The sequence below is a fragment of the Fundulus heteroclitus genome, chromosome 20 (genome assembly GCF_011125445.2).
Source record: "Fundulus heteroclitus isolate FHET01 chromosome 20, MU-UCD_Fhet_4.1, whole genome shotgun sequence".
Taxonomy (NCBI): Eukaryota; Metazoa; Chordata; class Actinopteri; order Cyprinodontiformes; family Fundulidae; genus Fundulus; species Fundulus heteroclitus.
Window position 1 is genome coordinate 24,441,742 of NC_046380.1, and position 27,985 is coordinate 24,469,726.

At 39.9% G+C, this 27,985-nt stretch overlaps 2 protein-coding genes across 2 annotated transcripts; both read right to left on the reverse strand.

Moving 5' to 3' along the window:
* Positions 1-558: 558 nt before the first annotated feature.
* On the reverse strand, positions 559-11,662 carry ccdc174 (coiled-coil domain containing 174). The gene is made up of 11 exons (XM_012863857.3): positions 11,520-11,662; positions 11,228-11,335; positions 11,038-11,138; positions 10,888-10,946; positions 9,408-9,555; positions 9,105-9,200; positions 6,399-6,535; positions 5,758-5,852; positions 5,235-5,382; positions 4,997-5,149; positions 559-1,405 (listed from the first exon to the last, which is right to left on the reverse strand). Exons 1-11 carry the CDS (start codon positions 11,559-11,561, stop codon positions 864-866), a joined length of 1,629 nt encoding a protein of 542 aa, XP_012719311.2. The 5' UTR covers positions 11,562-11,662; the 3' UTR covers positions 559-863.
* A 2,103-nt stretch (positions 11,663-13,765) lies between these two features.
* On the reverse strand, positions 13,766-23,748 carry tatdn2 (TatD DNase domain containing 2). The gene is made up of 8 exons (XM_021317157.2): positions 23,710-23,748; positions 23,516-23,590; positions 20,662-20,970; positions 20,127-20,513; positions 17,075-18,016; positions 16,782-16,909; positions 15,219-15,402; positions 13,766-14,606 (listed from the first exon to the last, which is right to left on the reverse strand). The coding sequence occupies exons 3-8, from the start codon at positions 20,953-20,955 to the stop codon at positions 14,466-14,468; spliced, it is 2,076 nt and encodes a 691-aa protein (XP_021172832.2). The 5' UTR covers positions 20,956-20,970; positions 23,516-23,590; positions 23,710-23,748; the 3' UTR covers positions 13,766-14,465.
* Positions 23,749-27,985: the final 4,237 nt, after the last annotated feature.

The window sequence follows — 27,985 nt, forward strand, 5'->3', positions numbered from 1 at the left end:
GAATAAATAGGAAACTTAAGATTTTTGTAATTATGAAAGATTTTTTTCCCAATATTCCTTCAATAATTCATCGATAACACTACGCTGTTCTTTTCACTAAAATATTCCATCTCTAAATTGTTATAAAGCAGGTAAATAAGACAAAAAAGGTTTATAAACCGCTACTATTGGAAATCTAAGTGTTGCTGACAAGATGAGAATCACCTGAACAATGTAGAGGAGCAGAAAGTCGTCAAAGCAACCAAGGCCTCCTGATCCACTCCATACCTCAACGCATTGACGCAGCGTTTTACGCAAAAAGGAGACCTGACCAAGTATTGCATGCATGTACTGTACAGGACATGGACACAGTTTTTAGATAAACAGATCTGTAATAAAACAAAAATCTTTTTTTCTCTTAGAAACACCTCATTTAATTTGAGAAACTTAATTTTGGCTTTTAAAAAAAATAAATATGATTTATTTTTGCAATTTCTGAAGATGCATACATGTGATGGAGGAAATATAGGAAGCAGGGGAAAAAACACATTTATAAAACAAAACCCTACAAATTTGTACTGCGGTCTTTCTCCGCTTTATTTACAAATGGCAGAGCGCCATCCTGTGGCTACCTTTATACTGCAACACTCAGAAGACAAATAATGTTGATGATAATCCTCCACATTTAAGGCCCGTCGGCTTCATTGGGAATGCTTCTTGGAGCAGCATGATCGATGAACAACAAAAGCATTTTCAAATACAACTAAAAAGAATAAAGGCAACAGCTTTCAAAGAAAACCTTTGTTTATTAAACACTTGGATTCTAAAATAGACTCAGTTTATATTTTCTCTATTTAAGTATTTATGTTATGACAAAAGACCCATCAGGTGGAGTTCCTGTAGAAGGACAACATGTCATCTAAACTCTGAGGAGCGCCTCCAGAAGGCTGCTCAGGAGCCTGGCTTTCTACTCCTGGAGGAGGAGGATCCCGGGGTGCATGCTGGGGCTGGGGCGGGTACGGGTACCGTGGGGGGAACGGAGGGAGGGAATGTGGTGGTCCTGCATAATGAAAGGGAGGAGGAGGAAGAAACGGAGAGTAAAACGGGGGAGGAGGCGGATACTGGGGGATAAAGGGCGGCGCTGGGAGTGAGGAGCTCCCTGCAGGTGTGGGCTGTGGAGACTGAGAGGATGCTGGGGGGTCCTCCTTCTGAGGCTGAGGAGGGGAAAACACATCTGGTTTGGTCTGAGTCTCAGCGACCTCCTCTGGATATTTTGTTGATTTAAAGAACATGGTTGATTTATTCTGTTGATTTCTAGTCTTTGCTGGTTTTGCTCTTTTGTCGTCGGCGAAGTACGCGGAGGGAGGGGCAAACTCAGACTCTCGCTCGTCTCTGCGTCGCGTTTTCCACTCGCTGAACATGAATTCTGGGGGGTAAAAAAACAAAACAAACAAACAAGGAGTTTAAGAAAGTCAAATGTCTTGAGCTTTACAGCAATCCTAATAATAAAAATGGAAATGATTAAGTTCAAGAGTTTGTAGCTGTACTAAAAAGAAGAGCTGACATTTGTCATCTTGTGACCACAAAATTTTTATGTATTTCACTTATTTCAGTAGAGCAAGACAAAGCAGTGCATATGTACGCAATAGAAGAAAACGGATGTATGATTTTTTTTTTAAAACCTTTTTTTCAAATGAAAACTAAGTTTCAAAGGAATGTGCTGCACAGAGAAAAAGGGGTTAAATACAAACGTAGACCACACGCCAAGATTGATGTACCTTAAAAAAGGAGCAATAAGCAAAATTTCCTTATTTTAGATAGAAAGAACTAAAAAAATAGCGATGGGAAGAACTAAAGTTCATATTTCAGATGGACTATGGTATGACGTCACACCATATCTCTCTATGTTGTTCTCCAGTCTCCACTATAACATGCCAAACTCAGAGCAGTGCAGCGTTGGAGCAACATGGAGGAGATTACCCCCCGCAGATCACAACGTCCTGCTGCTAACAATATTATAAAGTTGTGCGTTACTTACTTTTTCACTAGAAATGTTCCTCTGAAAGGTGATGCTGTGTTTGAACCTTTACGAATATGGGCATACATGGCGATGGGTGAGAAGGGAAAGGAGGGGCTGGATGGCAGCTGGAGTGAAGGTGGAGGAGGCGTGGCTTGTCACACATCTTGTTTTTGTCTACAGACAGAGCTCAAGCTCCACCTAGTGGTATAATATTGCTTAGTGTTCCTTTAAACCTATTTTAAAGCTATTTTCCTTGCACTTCACACTCGTGCACCACTTTGTGTTATTCCACCACATAAAATCCCAGCAAACTGTTTCTGTAACATTACACAAAATGATGTGACTAGCTCTGCTCAGAAGCCCATCAGCAGCTGGTTGACGCCTCAGCGTGGCTCATTACTCACAACAAGACAAGTAAGAGTAATGAAAGCGGTTCAGACCCAGCTTGCTCCTAAAAAAGCGTAATAACCACAATCCTTTGGTTTCATTTTTGTCTCCAGTCATCCATTCACATTCGCAGGGGGATTTTAAAAAGGTGCATAGCCACGTTTTTGGACCTTTATTTATTTATACATAAAGTAGCTCACTCTGGTTGCAGACAAAGTTTTTATGAAAGTTTATCACCTCCTGCTGGCGTATTAGTTGTTATTTTGGTGTCTTACACTTAGTTTTTTACTCAATTTGTTAACAAATAAAGTCTTTCATGTTTATTTATGACATTAACGGAAGTACGACACTGCGCATGCTCAGCAGGGAATAAAACAAGGAAGCGGCTAACGGCTATTAGCATCTCCCAGCGAAACAATGAAGAATGGTCCAAGCTTAAGTTAAACAAAATGCAAGAAATATGAATCCAAGAGGGAAAAGACTGGAATGTCGCTGGGAATACAGTATGAACGTTGGTGTTCACTGAAGCGGACGCTAAACCTGCAGATCACTCAGATGTGACCGCAGAGTTGACTGACGTGAGTAAATGTTCTGATATGAAGCTCTTAAAGTTGCTGTAGATCGGTGTATTTAATTAATAACGGTTGGTCTTCGATCGATTATTTTTGTTAATAGCGTCCGGTGCTGGGGCTATTTTTATCCATAAAAAGGACCATCAAAATATTATCAAGGCTTGGTGTATATAAGCTTATTTTATTATGATCAAACGGTTTTGGGTCTTTCTTTAAAAGCATATAATGTGGCTATATACGTTTAAACCAAACCACAAGAGTGGGAAAACCCAAACTCTTTATTTCTTGCTTTTTCTTTCTAAATTGGTCTAAATAATTCAGAAAAACCTGAACCTGGGGGAGGGGGGGGGGGGGGGGAATTTTTTGTCAGGTGTTTATTATTTGATCCCAACTTTTAAATCAGCTCTACATTAAAATCTGTTACATTTAGACCCCAAATACAGAATTAGTTATCCTACAGTAAATAAAGATTTTTAAAACCCGAGCTTATATGTTTTCACATTCCTTTTGAAAAGTTGATAAGTGACAAGTTTCAGGAGTTCGTTTGAAGCCTAAATTAGAACCAGTTTAAAAACCAGAAACAAGTTTAGTTTAAATCTCTGATCTAAAAAAGTCTACATCTCAAAAAAGTGAATGAGCCTATGAAATTATATTCTTTGAGTGTTGATCTTTGGATTCCATCAACAACAACAAAAAGACACCAAGATTGAAGGTGTAAATAAAAGATAAAATTAATAAAAGAAGAACTTTATTCTTTAGAAATGAAGATTTTTCTAATATCTTTTAGTTAATATAATAAGGAATGAATAGCGGAGACTCTACACATGTTCCATATTTATCCAGGCCTGGGAAACGCTGAAAGCTAATTTTATCCTTCTCCAGGTCCGGTATGAATCCTGTAACATGCATGTTTGTGTAATGTGGGAGGAAACCAGATCACCATCAAAGAAGCCAAAATGAATGGAGAAGAAGCTCCATGAAGAACGGCTCTGGTTGTGATTCAAACCCAGGAACCCTCCAGCTGCAAGGGAACAGCGCAAAGGACCGCTGGGCAGCCTCAAACTAAACCAGGACGACTTGTCATCATCAAAGTCTCCTTGAGTAAACTAAGACTGTGACTGGAACCATTTTTTCTTACCTTTGCTTCATGTGTTTAAGACATGATCTTATTTTAAAAATTGCCTTTAAAAAAAATTAAAATGTCTTCCAAAGCCTTCAGAAGATTGTTTTTAGTATTTTTATCTGCTTTACCAAAAGAAATGTTAGATTCCCATGAAAACATTGTAGATTGTGGGGATTTACTTGTATAGCTTGCTATTATTAATTAAACAAAGGATGAAAGGCTCAACATTTCAACACTTTGCTACTGTTTTCCCATGATATCAGCCAATTCTAGTTTAATCAAATATACCCGTGATTCAATTAAGGTAAATGTTTTATCTCACTCTGCTGAGTTCTCCTACTGTTCTCCAGTTTGGCATTATTTGTTATTATTTCAACTTTTAACTTTATTTTCTGTTTTTTTTTTCTTCATAGTAGCTCCACCTGGTCTGGTGTTCTGTTAGCGGTGACATCATCCAGGGGAGACAGATCATCTACCATTACCATATAGCATAGAAAGGACTCCTGGCTCAATGTGTGCTTTTTGTCTCTGCTCCGTCTTCTCTAACGCCCAGTCAGTCGAGGCAGATGACCGTTCACACTGAGCCTATTTCTGCTGGAGGTTTTCATGCCTGTTAAAGGGGAGTTTTCCTCTCCACTGTCGCTTCATGCATGCTCAGTATGAGGGATTGCTGCAAAGCCATCAAAAATGCAGACGACTCTCCCTGTGGCTCTACGCTCTTTCAGGAGGAGTGAATGCTGCTTGTCAAGACTTGATGCAATCGGCAAATTGGTCAAAAAGAATCTTTTTGACCAATTTGTGTGTATGGTTTGATTGATTTTGACTTTGTAAAGTGCCTTGAGATGACATGTGTTGTGAATTGGCGCGATTTAAATAATATTTAATTATTACAGAACCTTAAATAATAAGGTTTACCTTTGCCTCTGTCCCATTCTCTGACATGAGGGACTCCAGGTTTGGTGTCCCTCCTCTCCTGAATCTCCACTTCCACCTTCTTTAGAATACTGGCCTCCGGTGGCACATCGGACTGAGGGAAAGGTCCGACTGCTTCATCCTCCTCTTCCTCCGCTGAAACAAATAGTCAATCACAATCCCTCACCAACATGTCTGTTAGACAGAAAACGCTTTCACATCGGTGGATGTAGATGCTGACCTGGATTTTCTTCCTCCTTCTCCTCCTCTTCAGTGCCATCCAGCTTTGTCTTCTTCATCTTCCTCTGCCTCACCTTGGCCAGTCGCGCCTTCAGGATGGCCTGCCTCTTCTCTTTGAGTCGTTCTCTTTTAGTTCGCTGATCTGTTGTCTGAAGCAGAGAAAGGGCAGAGCGAAGAGGCCGTTCATTATTCGAGATCCAACATGGAGCAGTTCAGTCACTTTAGGCTGCATCTCTGGGTTAAAGTTGTACTGCACAACGATCAAAATAAATGCTCCGTATGTTTAAAGATTCAAGGTCTGTTTCTCTAACATCAGTGGGAGAGAAAGGCAAAGCTTATTTTTTGTCCTGCCGATGATCAAAAGAAGTAAATTGATATACCGGCATACTGTTGTTTCCATCAGGAAGTGTTTCTGCCCTGTTTTTGCCTCATCTTACACGCTTTAAGGCTGGAAGCATCATTTGTTTTGCTATCCCCTAAACCTGGGATTTTACTTCTCTGTTCCTGTGTAACAGTGAACCCACCTGGTCTCTGAGCATGTCCAGAGTTTCTCTTTGCTTCCTGCGGCGCTCTTCATCCTGAGCGAAAGCAAAGTAGCCCACACCAAGTTCTCGTGCCTCTACAAACACACAAACAAACAAAAAAACTTTAGTATCATTTCACATAAAACCAAACCAGACTTCAAACATCAGAAATAATTTTATCGTCCCCAAATGGAAAACTAATTTGCTGCGTGTGAGACCGCCCTTGTCAAAGTGTTGAATAACATAAATATTGAGTATGGAAGAACCACAGATTGAGTTTGTTGTCCAACTTACCTTAACCTGCTGCTACTATTCCACTGTAATGTAATGTTTTCTTCTGTTCATGTACAACACTTGGAATTGTCTTGTTACTGAAACACGCTTTACAAATAGACGTGCTGTACCTTATGGATTTTTGTCACAAAGCAAGATATTAGCAGCAGGTAAAAAGGAGACTCTTTGTCTCTTGGCCTTCACTGCAGCCACTTTATACCGATGGCCTGAGCGAAGAAGTTCATAATCTCTAAAGAGTAGATGGTCTAGGCATAACATGACGGACGATGCCTTCCTCAGCATTTGCTGGACCTGAATCCCCAAAGTCTGCTGTCATTGTGTTTGTAGAGTTCTGATTGGCCGCTGACCTTGTGCTCTAATGTCCTCGTAGTGGATCGGTCCAACCGGCCTCTTCATGGCCTCCTCTTCCTCACGCTCCCATTCCTGCCGCTGCAGCTCTCTCCGCATGTCCTCTGAGAGTAAAGTCTTATCCATCCAGACCGCTCTGTAGAGAACAGTCAGAAGAAATAATGCCAAATCACCAGCAATAGCTACATTATGGCAACAGACTATAATACACAAAGTAGATCATATGAGACAGACAATAGATTTGAATAAATAACATATAGAAGGAATATGCTATCAAACAATTAGGGATGCACCGATCTACACCTTTTCACTTCCAAACCAATCCCATAATTTGTATATCTGCCAGTACCGATACTATTCTGTTACCAGAGCCCTGTTTGCTTTAATGTTATTATCACATTGTTTTTTAGCTTTTAAGAGGCTGTAATGAACTTACCTCTACCAGAAAGTATGATATGTAGTAATGTAATCATGTAAATCCCAAAAGACAACGTGCAACTGTAAGGCTTTCAAAATGTATTTATTAAATCCAAGACAGATACCCATAAAAAGGTTTTTAACCTAACTTTATATTATTTCATTTCTGAATTTTCCCTTAATTCTATCTTTTTTACACTCGAAACAGTAGCAATTTGAGATATATAAACCAGGTTTAAAGTTAATTATAAAAAACAACATGCATTATAAGCATTGTTATTATTATTCTCCTCTAATATTAGCCCTCTACGAATTAAATACAAAGGGTTGCTTCATGTGATTAGCACAAAATAAGTATAAAGACTTGGCAACCAATCAAGGTTTTGAACCATCAAATATAAAAAGTGCAATACATGTAAACATTGAGAGGAGGGGCGAAAATCTCATTTAATTTTTGGGGAAACAATAAACAGCTAAGTTTCAGAGAGTGATTTTTGGGGGTGACATGGGGGAAAAGAGCTCTCTCCCTCTCTTTCCTGCACCTTTGCGACTTTTCTTGTGGGTTTCACCACTCAGCATGTTAAATAATGATATTAAAAGTAGTGACATTAGTTGCAGCATTAGTCTTTATAAGTCCATATTTGACCTGTATACAGGTTTTTCAACCTGCTCAACTAGTAATGTCAACAATGGTATTAGGTGGAAGGTAGCAATAATCCACCTTTTATGAATTCATCTAACATTTAATCGCATACTGCTGTATTTTCCTCTACACTTCATCAAAGTAGTTTCAGAGATAATTAAAGCTCAAAGTAAGTTCTTAAACCATAAGGAAAAACCTTCAAGAATAATCCAAAAAATTTAACTCCACTTCAGAAATCTAGGTTTACTTTTGTATCAAGAAACAAAAATTAATTCATTCATTCCATTTTATCTCCTCTATTTTTTATCTTTTCTCCTTTCTTTTTCTCTTCTACATTCTTGTTTTAGTAAAAAGAAAAAAAAAGAAATAAAAATTCAACAAGATATTACAACTATCCCACAAAATATATAAACTTATATACGTACAGCACATTGAAGTTAAAGGATTGTAACAGTAGGCCTATAAATAAAATGTTTTAACCACCCATTCATCAATTTATCTACTGCATGTAGTCAATTCTGTAGAAAGTGTAGAAAATGTATGGATTGTCAAAAGAAATATAGGAAATTAGTAGGAAATTAGTAGGCTCTGTCCTCCCCTCTGGCCAAACCCCCCATGATCGTCAATGTTTGTTTATTTTTTTAGGTGCTTAAGTCCGTTGTAAAGTAGGTTGTGGCGGAGCTTTGGCCTCTCAATACAACGGCTTTGTAAACATGGTAGGTTGTGGTCTTGCTTTGCGGAGTTTCTAGTATAACATATTTCAACAAAGCGAACATGAGGTGATTAAATGTTGGTTAGCTGCGGTGCTTGCTAAGCTCAATGCACATCTGCTAGCTGGCTGCTAAGAGTGGAAGGGATTTCCTGAGAGGCAAAGTAACATGGCTCCTCTCCGGAAATCCTTTCCTCAGTTAGCATCAAATTAGCAGCGCAGCCGGCAGAGATTCTGGAGACTTTTTAGCAGAAAACATTAAAGCACAGAAACGTCCCTGAGTTGGATCGGAGTTTTTGGAGGCGTAAAATACACTTGTACCAGATCGGATCGGCCCCATCCCTAAAAACAACATCAGTTTATATGGTGATACCTCATGAAAAACACTTTCCAGAACAACTTCACTCTAAAACTTTAGCAAATAATTATGTCTCATGGATCTTCACCTTTTAACAACCAAACATGCGTTAGCCTAGACTGCCCAATATGGCACCTTCTCTAAGCTATTTGTAGCTTTAAAGAAAAAACACAGTGCCTTATTAACAAGGATTGTTTCACTCAGTTATTAACTTTAATCTCGTCTCTTTTTACAGATATAAATATCCACACACTTTAACATCTGAGGTTAAGTGCTAATAAAGTCTTCACATGTTAAGCCATTTATCTGACGTGAAGTAAACTGAGAGCGGATCAAACAAACATGACTTCCAACAACCAGACTCTACTACTTTTTCTAAGCCTCCTCCGTCACTACACTCATGTGGTTCTCTGTGGTCTTCCTCTTTCCCTCCTCCTTCCTGGGAGCATCATCATAGGTGCGATATACCCATCATCCCTCCTCTGCATATGTCCTAATCATCTCATGTTTTACTCTCCTCCTATACATCCATTTTGAGGGGGAAAAATACCAAACGTTTTTTTTTTTTTAATAGTTACCCTTTTCCGTTAAGATCCTGGTCCATTTTCATGAAGTTTGGCAGATCTTTCTTCATGCATCTTCGAGATCTTCCCAAAGCATCCACATAATCCACCCTGCAAAGATAAACACAGATTGTTTACATTTTTTGCATTATTTGTAAAGCCATGTTTGACTTGACGCAAAGGTAGGTCACTAGGAGTTTTCTCAGCTTATTTTTTGATAACGTTTAAAGCATGAACCCCATTGATGAGGCAGTTTGGCTCATTTATCGTTTGATTACTCAATTCTTTCCTCAACAAATGCAAAACAACAGACATTACCATTCCTCGTCTGGATTCTGGGGAGGAGGTATGGGTGACAAACTAGCTTTTTCCTCATCCTCCTTCTCCTTCTGCGCGAGTGTTTCTCTCTTCTTGTCAATTATCTTCTGGGTGAAGTCAACAAGGTACAGTCCCTCCGTCTCTTCATCTGATGATAAAAAGGGCAAGTGCAACACAAAGTCACTGCAAGTGTCTTGTAACATATCCAATCTCCAATAAGTCTAAATGTACATTTTATGGGTTTTTATGTAATAAAGACACACAAACCAGTTAAATTTAAATGTAACAGATTTTCAAAGACTGTCTTCCTTCCACAGTCCAAAAACATGACTGTAAGGTTAATTGGCCTCTCTAAGTTGTCCTTAGGTGTAAGTGTGTGCATGAATGGTTGTTTGTCCTGTTTGTCTGTGTGTTGCCCTGCAATAGACTGGCGACCTGTCCAGGGTGAACCCCGCCTCTCGCCCACTGACAGCTGGAGATAGGCACCAGCCCCCCCCCCCCCCCCCCCGCAACCCCACAAGGGATAGACATGTTGGAAAATGGATGGATGGATTTTCAAAGAGTTTAACAAAATAAAACTAATTGCCTTCAGACATCACCTATTAAACTATTCAAAGAGTACTGTTTAATCCTACATTTGAGAATGGAGGGTATGGCACAAATGCAAACAACAGTGGTTCATCTAAACGGCCAGGTTTCACAATCAGAGCATTAAGCAGCTAAAAGGCCCATGGTAACTCTGGAGGAGCTGCAGAAATCCACACCTGAGTTGGGAGAATCAGTTGGCAACATGTTTAGTTGTGTAGTACAGATACCTGGCCTTTATGGAAGAGTGACAAAAAAGAAAGCCATTATTAAAAGTAAGCTACAAATCATGTGTGCAGTTTGCTACAAGCCTCATATGAGACAGATTAGACCAAAACTGTAGTTTCTGGCCTGAATCCAACGTTAAACATGGAGGCCATCATCCTAAACACACTAGGTTATCCATGGTGAAACATGGCAGGGGCAGTATCATGTTGTTAGCATGCTTTTATTCAAAGTGAAATGAAACATGGTCGGAGTTGATGGAAAGACCAAAAAGGTTTTCAATTTTCCCAGTTGAGCATGCACTTCAATTCTGCTTCTCCTCTTTCTTTTCAACTTTCACCATCAAGCAGAGTACAAAACCAAAAGAAAACAGAGTACAACAGAATGGTCCAGTCAAAATCCAGACCTAAATCCAATGGAGAATCAGTGGGGAGACTTGGAGGTTTAAACACAGTTCATCCAACCTGACCTTTCAGATTTTCATTTGTAAAAAATGCTTAAAAACCACACATCCGTTGCCTTCCACTGCACAACTATGCACCACTTTGTGTTGGTCTGTCACATAAGATCCCCATAAATACATTGAGGTTTGTGTTTGTAATGATGTGACAACCTGTATGCAGGTTAAATGGATAATGAGCAGCTTATCAAGACACCGTAAAGCACCAACCTGGGAAGTCTCCCTTTGTCATCTGCTCATAGAGTCTGGCCTTCTCCTCCAGTTTGCGCCTGTGGTGAATCAGAAAAGAGACAAAGTCAAGGTTAATGTTCGTGTCTGTGTGGAGGCGCTGAACGTTTCTGGGACTAAAGATGGCTCCACCTGGCTGTGTCCAGGTTGACCTGCTCCTCTGCCAGCTGCTCTGCATCCTTAGCGGCTCTGGCTGTAACTCCAGCGTTTGGTTTACTCCAGATGTTAGGCTTCTGAACAGGTTAAATAAAGAACAGGGGAGTGGGAAGATTTTACGGGGAAAACACTCAATAATATTTCCGAAAAATAACTTGAAATGTACCTTAGAGTTGAATTTGATTTTGAGTCCAGCTTCTGGAGTTTCCTGCCCGAGTTTTTCTTGTTTAAATTGTTCCTGCTTTCTGTAAAGTTCGGCTTTAAGGTCCACCAGCTGCAGGGGAAAAAATAATAACCCAGAACTGAACATTATTCGTGTTTTAAAAAGTGTTTATGTATCAATCTACAGTTAGCATTAGCATGGCCCTTGCCAATGTAAGTTGATTTTATCGTTTAAAAACGACAAAACAAAGAAGGCCAAATGACTCATTGTTAAATGTGAATATCGACTAACTCACCGATGACGCTGCAACCTCCAGAGTTTTCTTCTTTTTATCCATATTTACTGTTTTATTTACAACATAATCTTCTGCTGAGCTACCATTAGCTTAGCTGTCTGACTTCTTCTTCGTGGCCTCAATGGATGCATGTTGAACGCGCGCCCACTAGTGGCCGTTCTCCACACTTACACTCTTTCTTCTTTGAAGGACCTCTAAAATGTTTTGAAACCTTCATATTACAAAGCCTTATTATTATGTTAATTTATTTTATTTATTTATTTTTGTTTGGCAATCAGGAGTTAGAAAAATATTGCTACATAACATTGACTTCAGGAAATTGATCAACTATGATAATGTGGTTTAGCGATACTTAAGTCCCCTGCAATGAAAAGACATTAAAATATTAAAGAAATTACTTCATAAATGGATATAAAATGGCCAGATTAAAAATCATGCTACGATATAGCCTAAATTAACCTCTAAAGGAGAAATTTCTGCTGAGGAAATTAGTAACAACAACAAAATAATTAGAAAAAGATGCAAAAGTGCTAATTTTCTAGTTTTAAAAATTGCTTTTAACAACATACCGATAGACATTTTGGACCCATCGAAAAATGCTGACTGAACAACAGGTAGGCAAGATCCTTAGATTATTCTTATATATATTCTATACATCTATCTTTAACACCTATGTACTTAACAGTAAAGTTATTGTTACCCTTTAAATTCAAGTAACAAATATATTTAAAAATATTTTTATGAAATAATGAAGACCACAATGTTTAGATTTAACAAATTGATCCTTATATTCATAACACATACACACACACAAATATCTATCTATCTATCTATCTATCTATCTATCTATCTATCTATATCTATAGATATAGATATATGTATGTAGCCTGTGTTGCCACTCTGCTGCTTTAGTGTGTCTGGTTTTGCAACATCGTGCAGCCTTAGTTTATAGAAGGCAGATACAAGTAGTGAAATCAGTCAGAATACATTTCCATGCAGCACAGGAATGAGGCATCTTCTCTGATTCACGTTCACAATAACAGAACTCAACTTTTTTCTGTCACATACAGTATGGCGATGACGTTGACGTGCGAACCTGCGCCCAATGAGGCGTCTACGTATATGATGTCTAATGGCGATGTTGCCTTGCAGTATAAAGGTCCTAGGTTCAAGTTCTTTCTGCATGGAGTTTACATGTTCTTCCTGTGCATGTCTGGGTACTCTGGCTTCCTCCCACAGTCCAAAAACATGACTATTAGGTTAATTGGTCTCTCTAAATTCTACTTAGGTGTGAATGGTTGTTTGTCTCTGTGTTGCCCTGCAACAGACTGGCGACCTGTCCAGGGTGTACCCTGCTTCTCGCCCATTGACAGCTGGAGATAGGCACCAGCACCCCTTGTGACCCCAATAGGGGTAAGCGTGTTTGAAAATGGATGGATTCATGCACAACCCTTTATTCAATCAACTTTTTACCAAAACTGTAAGTCTTAAAAAAGAAAAAAAAAAGAACAGATGCTCTCTGAACTGTTTGAAGGCTGACGGAGCTTTCCTAGGTCTGTGTTTATGATCGATGTATTAACTTGCATGATAGCATAGAACACACTGTTCTTTTATTTAACTTTTTTTATATATATAAATATCATTATTGAATTATCACCCAGCCCTAGATTAATCACAAAACCAGGGGATTGAACTTGAATGCATGCACTTTTCAAATTTCTGTGTAAAACTGCTGAAAAGCATTCTCCTCTTTTCTACTTCCCAAATATACAGGTTTCTGTTTATCACAAAAAGACTTTGAAGGTTGGGATTCACTCACAAAAAATATATATAAACATTGAAGTAGTTTAGGGGTGTGAACACTTTTGGAAAGCACTTTATTTTTGGTAGAGGAAAAAAAAAAAAGCATTAGCTGGGTTCCAGGCTCTGGTGTAGCTGGAGAACACAGCGTGAATCTGTAGCATTTTTATTGTGTACTGAATATTCCTGTTTTATTAATCTGGTCAAATACATTTGAACAGTTCCTGGGTTTAATGCTGCTTTTTATCTCTAAAGATTAGAGCAGTTATTAACTTTTTGCTGCCTTTTTACCTTTGGTGAGAATCAAACGTTGGACAAGTCTTGTTACAGACTTCAGAAACCAGGGCAGCTGCCGCTCCGGCGTCCGTGTTGCTCCTCCGTGTTGAAAGCCTTTAATAAAGTGTGCTCTGACCTACTTCCTCTTTAAACAGGGCTTTATTAGGAACATGGACAAAATGGAAGTTGTAGGCATTATAACACGTATCTCTCATCAAACCTGATGCACAAGTACAACACCTTGTAACATTATTATTACGCTTAAATGGCAGGCCAGCCCCGAGAAAATGCAGCATGACTAATAAAATAAAAAAAAAGCATGTGAGGGATGAAGACAAGGTAAAAAACAGGCTAATGGGCTGTCCATACAGGCGCTTCCATCTTTACTCACGCCTAACTCCAAACGTGCTCGCTTAATCATGCACTCCTTTATGACCAATTCAAGTAAACACGCTAAGGAATAAAGAGTCCCAGTTAAAGGCTTTTAATACATCTCCACCACATTAAACCAAACTACACCGCACAGCAGGTGGATAAACATCCAGGCATGTAAAGAACAAATAATATTCGGCTTCACAGTAAACAAAGTTTAAAACAGCTTCTGAATTAATTTGAATAAACATTGAGCTAAAACATAACCAGATAAACAGCCATATAGGGTGTGTCTTATGTTGTTGTTGTTTCATGAAGGTCTGTTTTTAACCTTTATTATTTGTTGAGCAATGAGAGTTTAAAATAAAAATAAAACAACATTATAATCAAACTGGTTTTCCAAACTCTCAACACGTGAGCTCGGTAGACTTAGAACTCCAAAACAAAAAGCTGGCATGTATGTATCGGTCGTGTCGCCGCTTCGTTCCTGGGGAAGGATCATATGGAGTAGAGCAGAGAGGTGTTGTTCCGCACGGCGTTCAGCACCGTGGCCTCGTCCTCTCCCTTCAGCCAGCTCAGCTCGTGCAGCGTGTGGATGCCCATTCCTGGGTGAGAGAAGCGGCTCACGCCTCGCCCCACCTGTTGGCAAGGAGCGTCGAATAGATCACAAACAGGAACGCTGTAAGATCAGCGGCGCGGGAGGCCAATCTGCGCGGCGAGGAAAACGTTTTCCATCACAGCAAATCCACAAGGCGGGTGAAACCCACGACTAAATATTAATGCTACACGAACGTATCCGCCACAGCAATGAGTAAATAAAAAGCAGCGTAATGGTGAAGCAGAGTCAGTTTCATCTGTATGTAGCTTAGCATGAATTTCTGTCTGATATCTCACAGAGGCGTAATCAGGGAGAAGAGAACCAGTTCTATTAAAGCATGATAAATGTAGTTTAACTTTATTTACTTGTTCTCTTTTGATCTGAAGTTCTTTCCTCATAAGGAATAGCAGAAAAAGATGAACTTGGACTAAAGAAAACATCTACAAGACCTCTACAGGAAAACAATCTACAGATAAAAAGCTAAAACTAAATTAAGGCTTTAAGGTTTTTAGTGGGACACCCATTAGAAAGCCTTTAACTTAGTACCTGAAATGTCAGACGGACATTGGGGACAGACATCTAGTAGACATCCATGTTTTTAACTGTTCATATAAAAGATGTTTTGGATTCCCTGGCCCTCAGCTCAATCATACCTGTCTTGGCAGGAAATACGGTGCATCCGTCTCCAGGACGATGCGGTCCAAAGGGACCTGGCGGACGGCGCTGCGGGCTTCCCTGGCCTTGGTGTAGGTGATGAGCGCTGTGAAACCCACGTACAGGTTGGGGAACTCTGTCAGGAAGGGCTCGATCACAGAATAACTGTTTGTGAAACAGTGTCTGGAAAATACAACGGCATCAAGACATTTCTCACGTTAAATAAAAACCTTGAAAGACATTTAAATACACACTGCATTTCTGATTCCAGTGACGAAATGTGCACACTTTAATATTTAAAGGCTTACTAAGTGGATGGTAATTTGGTGAATTAATTACCAGAAGATTCAAGTCTTGAATATTTACTGTTTAAAAGTCCAGAAACTTCTGTTGCTCTTTTCTTTACAGAAGTTAACAAAAAAATCTGTCAGATCAGTGAAACTGGACTGGCATAGGGGGAGTGGTGACCTGGTGGAACTTGCACCCTTGAAAGGTTGCAAGTTCCCAGGTTCAAATCCCACAGACTGCCACTCTGGGTCCCTGAGCAAGACCCTTAGCCCAAGAATGCTCCCAGGGACCAGGATGGGCATTCTAGCCTATCACGTAGGTTAGTGCTACAGTCATTACATCCTCCCAACCAATCACAAACGCAGATCCAGAAACGCTCCATCACCAAGCCCCGCCCCGTTGAAAGAGCTCAGAGAGCACGCTTTCTTTTTATCTTTTTTAAAAACTTGCAGTTTTGGTAAAAGGTTTGCTGAATAAAGGGTTGAGTTTGAATCTAATGTACATTCTCTAAAAATAGGTCAGCAAGCAGCAGCATAAAACAGCCAAGGCTGCAATTAAAATATATCTTGTGATTTTTTTGATAGTTATCGATATCGATCAATGTGATTTATATTTGATCAATATCCTTTTTTTTCTATATCTTCTATATCATCCAGTCCTAATAAAGATGCAGATTATGGTGTTAACAAAAGCTGAAAAATAAATGTAATCAGCACTGCCAACACCATTTTTAGTGTGTGCAATACTACAAACCCGAAGGACGACCTGGGCGCCATTTTGGGTAAGCCAGAATATTTCAGGGCCCAAGCATTCAGGCTGTTTTCTTGCCAGTAGCAGATCTGACCAGCTGGATGAACTGTCATTGCCTTTTATGACCACACCTGATACAGACCTAAAAGACTAAATGTAAAGGTAAATTAACGGTCCGTAATGTGAACGATGTGATTCGATTGATACGAATGGTGTGAATAAAACGAAGCAAACTTTCACTCTATTTCACGTTAAGGTACTCCTCGTACATTTATTTAAGCAAAGAAAGTTTTATGTTGCATATTTAAAATCATCCATTAGTCCATTTATCATTATCGAGGTGAACTGCTCAATACATATTGACTTTAGCCCATATCGCCCAGCCCTACATTACGTGTACACTGAATTATAGCAGTATTATCTGAGTAAAAAGCATGAAGCTGTAAATTTGTGGGGGAAAAAACAATGTCAAAAATACAGAATAAAAGAAATTGGTCAGCGTGATCTTTTGGAGACTCTCTCACCTGTGAATTTTGTAATCTCTGGGCACGCATTTCTTCATGATTTCCAGCAGGTCGTCATCTGCGTCCCTGCAGTGGATCAGCAGCGGTTTCTGCATGGCCACGGCCAAACGCAGCTGACGTTCAAACACCTTTTGCACAGAAGCGTTATTCTGAGCATTAGAAAACCCCATGAATCGGCACCATTTATTACAAACCACGTCGCGATTAAAAACAGTCCAAGTTTGGGTAAAAAAAAAAAGTACATGGAGATAAAAACACACATTTTGGTGCAGAGAACATGAATTAGAGCTTACTTGTTTTTGCCTTGAAGTGTCAGTGGAGTTTTTGTGGGAGTAATCCAGCCCCATTTCACCAAACGCCACGGCTTTCGGATGCCTCATGGCCATCAGTATGTTGTTTTCCTGAATATGGGAGTAGGCTTTGGCGAAATGTGGGTGGCAGCCAAAAGCCCCCCACACCATGTCCTCGGAGAGCAAACCTTCCCACAAGGCCTCCTTGGCCATGACCTGCGGGTTGCAGAAGTTCGTGATGCAGCCGTGAAACTCGGGGGTGAAGCTGCTGCCGTAAAGCTGCCGAAAGCGGCCGAACGTCCCCCTGAATCCCAGTTTTCCGTAGAGCATGTCCAGATGGCAGTGTGTGTCGATGAAGCCGGCCTGAGCGTTGACGTGAGGGTAACTGGTCCACAGAGGCTCCGCCCCCAGGGACAGACGCCTGGCGGACCTGGAAGTCCCCGGGGCGGAGGACGGGGGGCGACGCGTGGAAGAGGAATGGTCACTTTGTCTGCGTGGCGCCGCGGGGTTCATGGAGAAGTCCGACGCCGTTTCAGCTGAACACAGCGGCAGAGAGAAAGGATCCAACGTATTGGCTTTGACGAATGAGGGGAAGCTCTGAGTCTCAGCTGTGAAAGGACTAAAGGGCGCCAAGTTTGGTCTGTCGGGCCGCTTGAACGAAAAATAAACGGTCCTCTTTACTGGTAAGAAGCGCGACTCCGTGTCCTCGGCAGCTGCCTGCGTAGCTCCAGCGGATTCAGCGGCGGGTAAAAAGGAGGCCGAAGACGTCGTGGCCCCCAGAGAAGCTAACGGAGCCCAATCCTGCAGGCTGTTCTGTGGAGGGGGAGACGCAGGAGAAGAGTGGGGAAGATGCTCTAGCTCAGCGACGGACAGTCCCCGGTCTTCAGCCTCATTCTCCGGGGCGAATAATCTCCCCTGTGGGGCGGTCTCCAGAAAAACAGGCTCCTGCGTCAAATGAAAAACAACAACAGACGTTTGGCAACATGGCTCACATTTTACAGTGATGATTTCATGGGTTTTATACATACAAAAGCCTTCATTCCCCTTGAAAAGCTTTCACATTTCATCAAGTTACAGCTACAAACTTTAATACATTTTATTAAGACTATTTTGTGTCCTGTCTGGCAATGTGGCAATAAGAGTTGTTGTGTTAATGCCAAAAAGAGCCAAACAGATTTTACTTTCACAAGCGGAGCAGTCCTGCCGTAGTGCTCCGCTTGATTTATGCAAGAAGCTTTATTAGATTTTATGCTGGGACTATTTTATGTTCAATGGACAGAAAAGGGAAGCCAGAAGAGGGAAAAAAAAGGAGAGAAACAGATGAGACAAAATGCTAAATGGGAGAAAAGGTGAAAGAAACAGATGAGAGGAAAGAAAAGAGCAAGAAAACATCCTCTGAATCTGCTTCTACACCTGCAAAGGAAGATATAAAAAGAAAAGCAAAACCAGCCGATAAAGTATTACACATACAAACGACCAACGACTTGATACCATCACTGAAGAATATACAGTATTTCATATTATTAAGAGATGATTAAAGTGACAGCTAAAGCTAATAATAGGGATTTTCTGTATAGAAGTGAATCTGTAAGTATCTGGATCAAATCACCTGTAAGTGTTTGTGAGAGTTCACTTGTGTATGTAAGGTTTATCCATGAGAAAAATGTTCAATAGTGGTTGTGAGGAGCCAAAGACCCGACCCCAGACAACAGGGGAACCAGAACCCCAGATGCCCAAAGGGACTTTCAGAGTAAAGGAACCCAAGAGGGGCCAACACAGGGAAAGCTATGGTCTATAGACATAAAAGCATTGTGCAGTAGTGGTGCTCTTCTTCAACAGCGACAGGGAAGCTGATCAGAGATGAGGAAGGAGCTAAATAAAGGGAAGTCCTGGAGGAAAACCCGTCCAGACCAGGAAGGAGGTCCATCTTCCACTGAGGCAATGAGCCTAAACCAATACGACCACAGCTTCAAGGGAATAATGATGATCAAACTAAAATCCTGCTATAAAACGGCTCTGTGAAAGCACAGAGCTCAGTAAAGTTAGGAATCTGCACCAAGACAGGATAAAATACTGTTTCCAGATGCTCTCCATCACCAATATGACTGAGCTTGAGTTATTTAACAAAAAGGAACTGCCAGAAAAATTGTTGTGTTTAGCTTTTCAAGATGGCGGCGCGGTGGCCCCACAGGCACCAGACGCTCTCTCTGTCTGTCCTTATGCTTTTGTTTGTGTTACCACCACTCCAAGCTTTGATCCACCCACCCCACAAACATGGTGGTGAAGTTTTACGGACGACTCCACTGTGGTGGCTCTCATCTCCAACAATGATGAGACCCACTGGAGGCGAAGTCCACAATCTGACACAGAGGTGCTCCAGGAACAACCTCATCCTGAACACCAGCAAGACCAAGGAGTACAGTGGACTAGAGGAGGTCCAGGAAGACTGAACACGCTCCTCTCTGCATGCAGGGGGAGGCGGTGGAGCATCTCCTCCGACCTCTCCTGGACCGTGAACACCTCCCACCTGGTGAAGAGGACCCAACAGCGGCTCTTCTTCCTCAGGAAACTGAAACTGTGTCTCAGCGTGACTCTGTGGTTCACGGTGCAGGAGAGGAAGGACTCAGCACGGCTGGTGAGGTCAGCGCAGGGCATTGTGGGACGTCGTCTACAAGATCTTCAAAAGGGCCCGACGTATTGCCACCCACCCGGGCGACGCGTTGTTTGACCACCCGGGAAACGATTCAGGAACAATAGATTAAAAATTAATAGACGTAAAAACAAGCTTTGAACATTTCTTTGTGAATCCTGAGCTGTAGTCTCATCGAAATCTCATTGTTTTATTAGTAAAAAATGTTATCAAATCTTTCTTTCCACTTCACAAGTATGCAAGATCTTGTGTTGACTTATGATATGAAATCCTAATAAAATACATTAAAACTGTGAATCAAAAGATGAGCTACCTGTTAGAACAGAGCTCATACGCCACTAAATGGCTCTTATCTGTGACCGATTTAAAAAGGTGAGACAGATTTCTTGGAAGCAGCAGGCTTACCCTGGCAGCTGCTGTAGAGCGTGAGCTGTAACTTTGTGATGCTGCGTCCTCAAACACCCAGACAGGGGAGCCTCCGTCCTCATACTTGTCACGACTGCTCCAGACGCTGCTGCTGTCCGCATTACTGTGAGAAGGCTCCTCGGTCTGTTCAGGCGCAGGTAGAAGGGCCGAAGGGACGCTCTCAGGCGCGGGGCTGGGGGTCTCAGATGTGCTCAAACCCGTTGTCGTCTCGCCAATAGCCGCGATCAGAGCCATGCGGCAGATGGCCCTCGATCCCTCCTCAGGCGTCCTCCATTTCTTTTTCACGACGAACGAATGCTGTGAAGTCGGTGATACTTCACGGCTCGTTGGAGATTCGTCTAGCTGGAGTAGCTCTTCTGAAGAACGCTGAGCAAAATAACAATTTATTAGTATCTTTTTTTTCATCCGATATAAATGGATCTCAACTTCTCTGAGACGTGAGCCTAAACATCCACAAGGAGATGGAGTCAAGGTTAAAGGTCAGGTAGATATATACGCAGCGGCGAAGAGTTACCTTAACGGTTTTAAAAGTCCACGGTTCTTGCCTGGAGAGTTTTCTCAGCTTGTTTTTGCCTGCAGATGGCGCACTTTTACTGAGCACCTGTGCTTTTCTCTTAGGGGAGTCCAGTCTCATCGCCCCGAGGCGCTCAGACCCCGGGGAGTCGCTGAGGGGGAACGCACTCGACTCTTCGTGTCTGGTCCTGCCGTGGTGAGGGGTACTCGAGCAGGCGCTGCTCTGATAGGCTGCTGCTGGTGAGGCGGCGGCGGTCGGTAGCCCGCTAAAGGACACCTTCCTGTCGCTGTCCATGTCTCCCTGCTGGTCCTAGTCCAACACGGAAAGAAAATAAGCAGAGCAGAGCTTTGAACTTCACAATTTAAACTACTTTCTGGATCTTTTAGCAATCTCTGGCGACCTGAATGTACTCTTTGTTTAGTTTTTTTAAGATTTCACCACGTATCTAATTTTAAAAGCATTTTGATTTAGAGACAAATGTTATATTTGTTTAAGATAACTTGGTGAAAGAACCAGAACGCTAGTTTGCTTTGCTACCAAATGAAGAATATTAACTATACTTTGCAAAATAAAACAAAAAGGTACCAAATTGGGCTGTATTACAAAACAAAGTCTTCCTGGTTAATTTTAATATTAGTCAGGCATTAAAAACATTCTGCTCTTTTCATGTGCAGCCTTGAAAGAAATTCCAATTTATACACTTAAGCTTAAGGGTTTGCGTATTCAACAAATTAGTAATACTCTATACCTTCATTAGCAAGGCTTTCAGTTTGGAGATTAATCATTTCTATCCTAAATTCACACATCTTTTTGTTTAAATCAAATAAATTTCTTTTAGCATTTTATATTGCAGATCTGGTATGTCAAGGTTCACAGTAACCTAACTCTAAATGATAAATTTGCTTTCTCCCCTTCATGTGTATAATTTTTATAACATATTTTATGAATAATAAATACATGAAAGCTTCACGGTTGACCTTAGGCAATCTGGATTGTGTACCTCTCCAATCTACCTTTAGATGCTGGAATTATGACCTCCAAATTAAACTCAATAATTAATTTAATTTTAAGAGGACCTGTGGACACTTCTTTTTTCCTTAGCTAAAGTAATTTGCCTCAGACTTTGTTTTTTCCCCCAGGAGTGGCTTAAAACAAGGAATGCACCGACTGAAGCCCATGTCCTGGATACATCAGTGGCTTCTCAAGCACTGACCCCAAGCTTGTGAATTTCTTCCAAAGTCTCAAATTCCTCTCAAAACGGGAGTTATCCGAGTTGCTTCTGCATCTTTTTGTAGTTTTTCTTCCACTCAACTTTCCATTAATATGCTTGGATACAGCACTCTGAACAGCACGCTTTCTTTAACAATGACTTTTAAGGCTGTCGATGACTTCTCTGCTAGACAACTATGAAGTCTGAATTCCCTCTCCCATGACTTTTCTAATTTAATGGGATGCACCATAATCTGCGTCTTTGTAAGGACTGGATGATATAGAAAAAAAATCCTGAAATGGATCTAATCCAAGAAGGCTTAGAACAGGGGTGTCCAAACTGTTCAGTACATGGGCCAAAACTGTCAAGTCAAAGGAACTCAAGGGCCAAAAAATTAACAATTTTTTTTTTTTAAACCAAAAACTTCTGTTAATTTTTTTATTTGCTATACAAAATATGATCATTTTAAATAAATAAATTAGTCGGATTTTTGTAGGAAATGAATGTGTAAATTATTGTAGATCCAAAACTTAAAAAAAAAAAGGTTTTACTCATTTGCTGTATTCATCTAGTGTGCAAATTGTTTTGAATAATTTAATTTGACTCTTTAACAACAATAAACTTTACTCTTTTTGGTCTAGCAATATAAGAACAGTGTTTGGGTCAGTTGTTTTTAGAAAACACTTGCTGTAATTAACCAGTTTTAATGACTGAATTCAAAGCAGATTTTAAGGCACCGAAGTCTGCATTTGAGGCATCAATTGTCATTGGATAGAAGGTTACTATGAAATTAAAGACGATGACAAAAGTGTGTTTATTAAAAGATGAATACTTTGTGTTGTACTTCACATTTTCAGTTGTAGGAATTTAACTTTTCTGTAATAATTTTGCCCTAATTAAAAACTAAAATCTTCCATCTGCAGCAGCCACCTGTGCTAGTGGACCAAATCTTTCTTGAAATGCAGTTGGAGGGGTTGAAAGACCCAACTTTTTAGAATAAAAATTATAAAAAGTACACAATTTTTAAGTTTTTGGATTTCGAGTTGGACATAAAGTTCCTGCTGGGCTATTTTAGTGTTGGTTATTTTGAGCTAGAAGCTGATCTAATGAAACTCCCTTACCAGAAAGGCCATCAGTAAACTAGTGAATGAAGCAGAATTTAAGAAGACAGTGGTAGACACACTTTGGTGTCTTCAGGGTAAATTATTGTCTGCAGATCCATTAGACTTCAACATGACTATTGACTAAATAACCATTTTGACATGCTTAGAGTGCAAAAATAAACTCTACATGTTTAATATGAAGTATTGCCCTTATTTCTGTTTGGATTATTAAAAACCTCGTATTAAAATTATTGTGTAGACCTCAACTGTGTGATAAAATGAGCGGCTTTTGCGGTAGAAAGAACTGGTTTAGACCGCCTGTGGGCGCCTTCATTGTATCCAGTTTACCGCTACCTAGCTATGTAGCTAGCAAACTTCTTTCAATGATTCACACAAACAGCAACTGAAGGTTTCAAGGTACAAGTGGAATGGCCCCGTTATCACCGTAGCTCGATGCCTAATTATTACGAATGTTAATATGAAAAGGTACAAACAACATTTGTAAACTTAGCGCTTTTTTACAGATGAGGGGTTTATTTACCTTTCCGCCCCCCAACAGCAGCAGGCGGGAGGTCAACCGGACGTTAGCGGTCTGCGACCATCTACCCGACCAAACCTAAACAGTTACAGCAAAAATGCGTAACAGGAAGTTAAAAAAAAAAAAATTAGATATCGTGATTACTCAAAAATATATTTAAAATGAACCCCTACACGGAGATGATTTATTTTTTTTACCACACTGCTTGGTTTGAACCCACATACGAGATTCAGTAATCGAATCTCGCGAGAAAATGCGCGTCTATGAGATTTTATTCATTCTTTGTTTTTGTTTTCCAGCTTCAGCAGGACAGCTTATAAAAAGAGGAGAATGCAGTCAGTATAGTGCTTTGGAAGAAACACGTATTCTTCATTTGATGTGAAGTATTTCAAATATTAAAGCATATTATTATTTTTAAAGAAAACAAACTATAATCATTTCCAAAAGAACTGTAGATCCCTTCTTGTTTTTGTTTTTTTGTTTGTTTGTTTTTTTTACTGACCTTAGATTCCATACATCAGCTGCACTGTTTGAGGATTAGGTTGTTTCTAAATGTTAACGCTGGCATCTTATTAAAGCTAATAGGGTGTTTTCTGTTTCATTAAATTGTATTTTGTGACACAGAAATCCTAACACCACTAAAACATCCTTTCATGTGTCATTAAAATGCAACCCCTCATTACATTGGAGAACTACACTTCAGTATTTTTATTCTTTTTTGTTTGCTTTAGACAGTTTCTTTTTCTTTTTTTTGTGGAAATTTTATATAATAGACCAAGAACAAAAACAGGACCTCATTTGGCTTTCTGTCAACAGAAGCTTTTTTTCTTTTGAATATTCAAGAAAGGCAAGATTTGTGTAGAGTATGATTTAACAATTGTCCCTTTTACAGATTATCCCACCTGAGCAGTGGATCACTGGAGCTCCTCCAGAGTTACAGTGGATCTCTTGCCATCTTCTCTAATCAACCTTCTCCTTCAACATCCTCGCAGAATCGGTAAATGGCCATGTCTTCTTAGATTTGCATTTATGCCTTGCTTCTTCCATTTTCAGAGGGCAATTACTCAATTCACTAATAAGATAATTTCTCAGAGTAACTGGAACGGGATACAAATGCACACCACAGTTGTCAGTGTTACTTCATGCCAAAAGAAGGCAATGAAATACGTTGAAGTTTCTGTCTGTAACAAGACTAAATGCGCAAAAAGCTTTAGGGTTATGAATACTTTTGTACATCACTGTATGAACTAGAAAACACAAAAGGCTTATTACATAAAAAATTAACTTTGAACCTGTAAAATTAAATTTTAAGGAATATAAATTGAATATATTGTTAAAAATGATCTTGGGCTGCACCAAAGCCTTACAGCAAGAAGGTCCGGGCTTTCAATTCTAACTTGGGGTCTTTCTATATGTACTCTCCATGCATATGTGGGTGTTCTCCAGGTACTCTGGCTGCCTCCCACAGTCCAAGAACGTGACTGTTAATTGGTTAGTCTAAAATACCCTCAAAGGGATATATTGTGCAAAAGCCACTTTTTTAGCCCTCATATAGATTTTGTCATGTACCTCAAGTCGCTCGGAGTGCAGAAAATTTGAATGTATTCTTTCCATGTGCTGCGTTGATAGTTTTATATTCTTTTGGGTCGTATTTTCTAAGCTGGTCATTCTTTGTTTTGCTTTCTATTGCAGTTTTTCAACAATTAAGTCACAGGATTTACTGTGGAGCTCCTAAACAAGGTAATGGACTTTCAGCTTACAAGTCTCACGAATCCACCATTTTTATTTCTCAGAGCGATTTTGTAGTCCAAGCTGAAGGATGCCGAAGCTACAAGTGAATAAGTCAAAAGGTTTGGTTGCTCATTACACCGTGCCTCAACATAGTACAAAAATAGCTGAACGGGGTGAAGTAGAATGATCTGCGACCTGGAAGGTGGGTGGGGGGTGAAATGCCTCCTTTAGACTTAAAGAGACAGAGTTTCTCTCAGACGCACCTCAGAAGAGGGGTAAGAAGGAGGAGCATGGGGGTAAATTAAGGAGGAAACCAGACCAAAGCAATACAGTTCCACTTTACATAGAGTATAAGCAAATTATTTAAATCTAAAAAAGAATGCATTAAAAATCATGATACATCCCCTTTAAATACTAGTGTGTGTGCATTTTTGTCTCTGTGTTGCCCTGGCATTGACAGGTTACCTTTCCAGGGTTTACTTCCAGCACCAGCAACCCTGTAAGGATAAGCAAGTACAGCCAAAGAAGGGATGTGTCTGCCACACATACTTGAATTTAATTATTTCCTTGTTTTCAAAGACTTTAGAAAAAGATTTTTTTCCAACAACAAAGTTAATTGTTTTTATGATTTTAGAGAAATAGGAGAAGGCAAAGGCAGCAGAGCTGCTGCAAATATTCAATAATGAAAACAACAGGCTTAAGACAAAACTTATAAAGTAGTTACTTATTTCACAATTTCACTAACTTTCAACTGGTCATTATACATCTAAACATTGTTAGTACTAAAGTGAGACTTTAATTATGAACAAACAATACTTAAATATAATACTCAGATATTTGTATAAAACCAAAGCCTACCACAGCACAGTAAGTCAAAGAGAATTAAAATGTTCTTTCTTTAAGAAGGTGGTAAGAATTGGGTCAAACCTGACCCTGCAGTCTTCATGAAAACGCAACAAAAGCTGCCCTATATGTTTTATTCATTTACCCTACTTCAAAATTGACAAACTTAGCCTTGAAATGAAATCACACTGCAGAAAATTGTGTCTCAGCAAAGTGAAAAATGTGTAGAGTGAATGGTTTAAAATAAAACAAAAGGAAGGATCCAAATCCATGACAGAGTGAGACTTCTTTTACATTTTAGGTATTCCCAGAGAGGTTTTATATGCACCCATGCTGCGTCCTTCACCTAGAAGAGAATAAAAGAAACATGTTTATGATATTCTTTTTTTGTTTCTCCCAAAGTAATTTGTTCCTTCGTTGACACAGTTTTCTACGCACGACCAGGATATCAATCTGATGAAAGACATAATGATTTTGGAGCATATATTAACGCATACACTGTTGTGTAACAAAGTTTATTTGAGAAGCTGGAGTGGCCGTAAAAGAGATTTAGTGCCTTGATCTCACTGCTGCCATTCACACACACCTGGCAATGTTACACCAAGCTGCTAAATATTGTTTGTGTGTTTCAGTCCCGACTTACATGTTGCGCTCTTCTTCTCAGCCAGCCAGTAGCAGAAGTTTCTCCGGGCCCGGTCGTTGAAAACATTCCTGTACTGAGGCATGCTTTGAGGTAAAATCATGGATTTTGGTGTCCCTAGTGAAAAAGACACTCATGGTGAAGTAGTGGAGAAAACATTCACAACAGGTAGAACTCATTATCAGCTCTGATGTAGCAGCACTTACTGTAAACTCGCTTTGTGGAGGTCGCTCGATGGCAAGATGTGGTTTCAGGAAGAGGAGGCAACAGGTTGACCGTGTTGTTCACATCAGGGATTAATTTTTTATTCTCTGAGAATCAAAATACAAAATTGACAAATCGTTGCTTAAACTTGTAACTTACTTGCATTTCATCACCGTTTATGTGTAATTTTGAATTTATTTTAATTAAGATTTTACTGTGTGGTAGACCAAAGCTGTCCAAAGTGCAGCCTGGGGGTCATTTGCAGACTTTAGAAGGATTTTGAGAGGTCTTCAATTACATGTCGACAACATGTGGACATGTGGACAACGTTTGTCCACATGTCCACATGTAAGTGATGCAGCCGATGCAAGATTTTCAGTGAAAACTAAAAACCTGCTTTGAATGGAAAATGTTATAGGCACTACAAGTACTTGTTTTTAATTCGCTTCGTTATTTTTCTTTTGTTTTGATATTTTCAATATCACAGCAGGTAGGACCCGCTATGATAACAACCAGTGACTTATACCCAGAAGGGTCCATTAAATGTGGCTAAATACAGCAAACATTTTGGAAGGGACCCAAGCGCCGTTCTTGATGCTGAGAAATGGCAGAACATTATTTTCTAGACCAACAAATAAAAATATCAACCCACAAAATTCTGGAATAAAGTATTCCTTTTTTTTAATAAAAAAAAAAGGCAAATGTATTAGATGCTTTTTGTGGACTTTTTTTTATCTGCAATGATTTAAAGTTCTGCTGAGTTGTGACAAATTCTCTCCAAAGTTCTCCGTGAGGTGGAAAAAAAAACACTGCACATCTCCCACAGTGTGACATGGTGGTGGCATGCTGTGGGGATTCTGCTCTTCAGCTGGAAAATGGAGATGTGATTAAGGCTACATTTACTAATTAGGTGACTTCTGAAGACAACTTAGTGGACTACATTGTATTTAGGGATACCGGAGTAAAGCGAGTGGATTACAAATGGACACAATATTTTTTCTGAATTATATTAATAATAACATCACAACTACGTTCCTACCCTCATCTATGGTCAC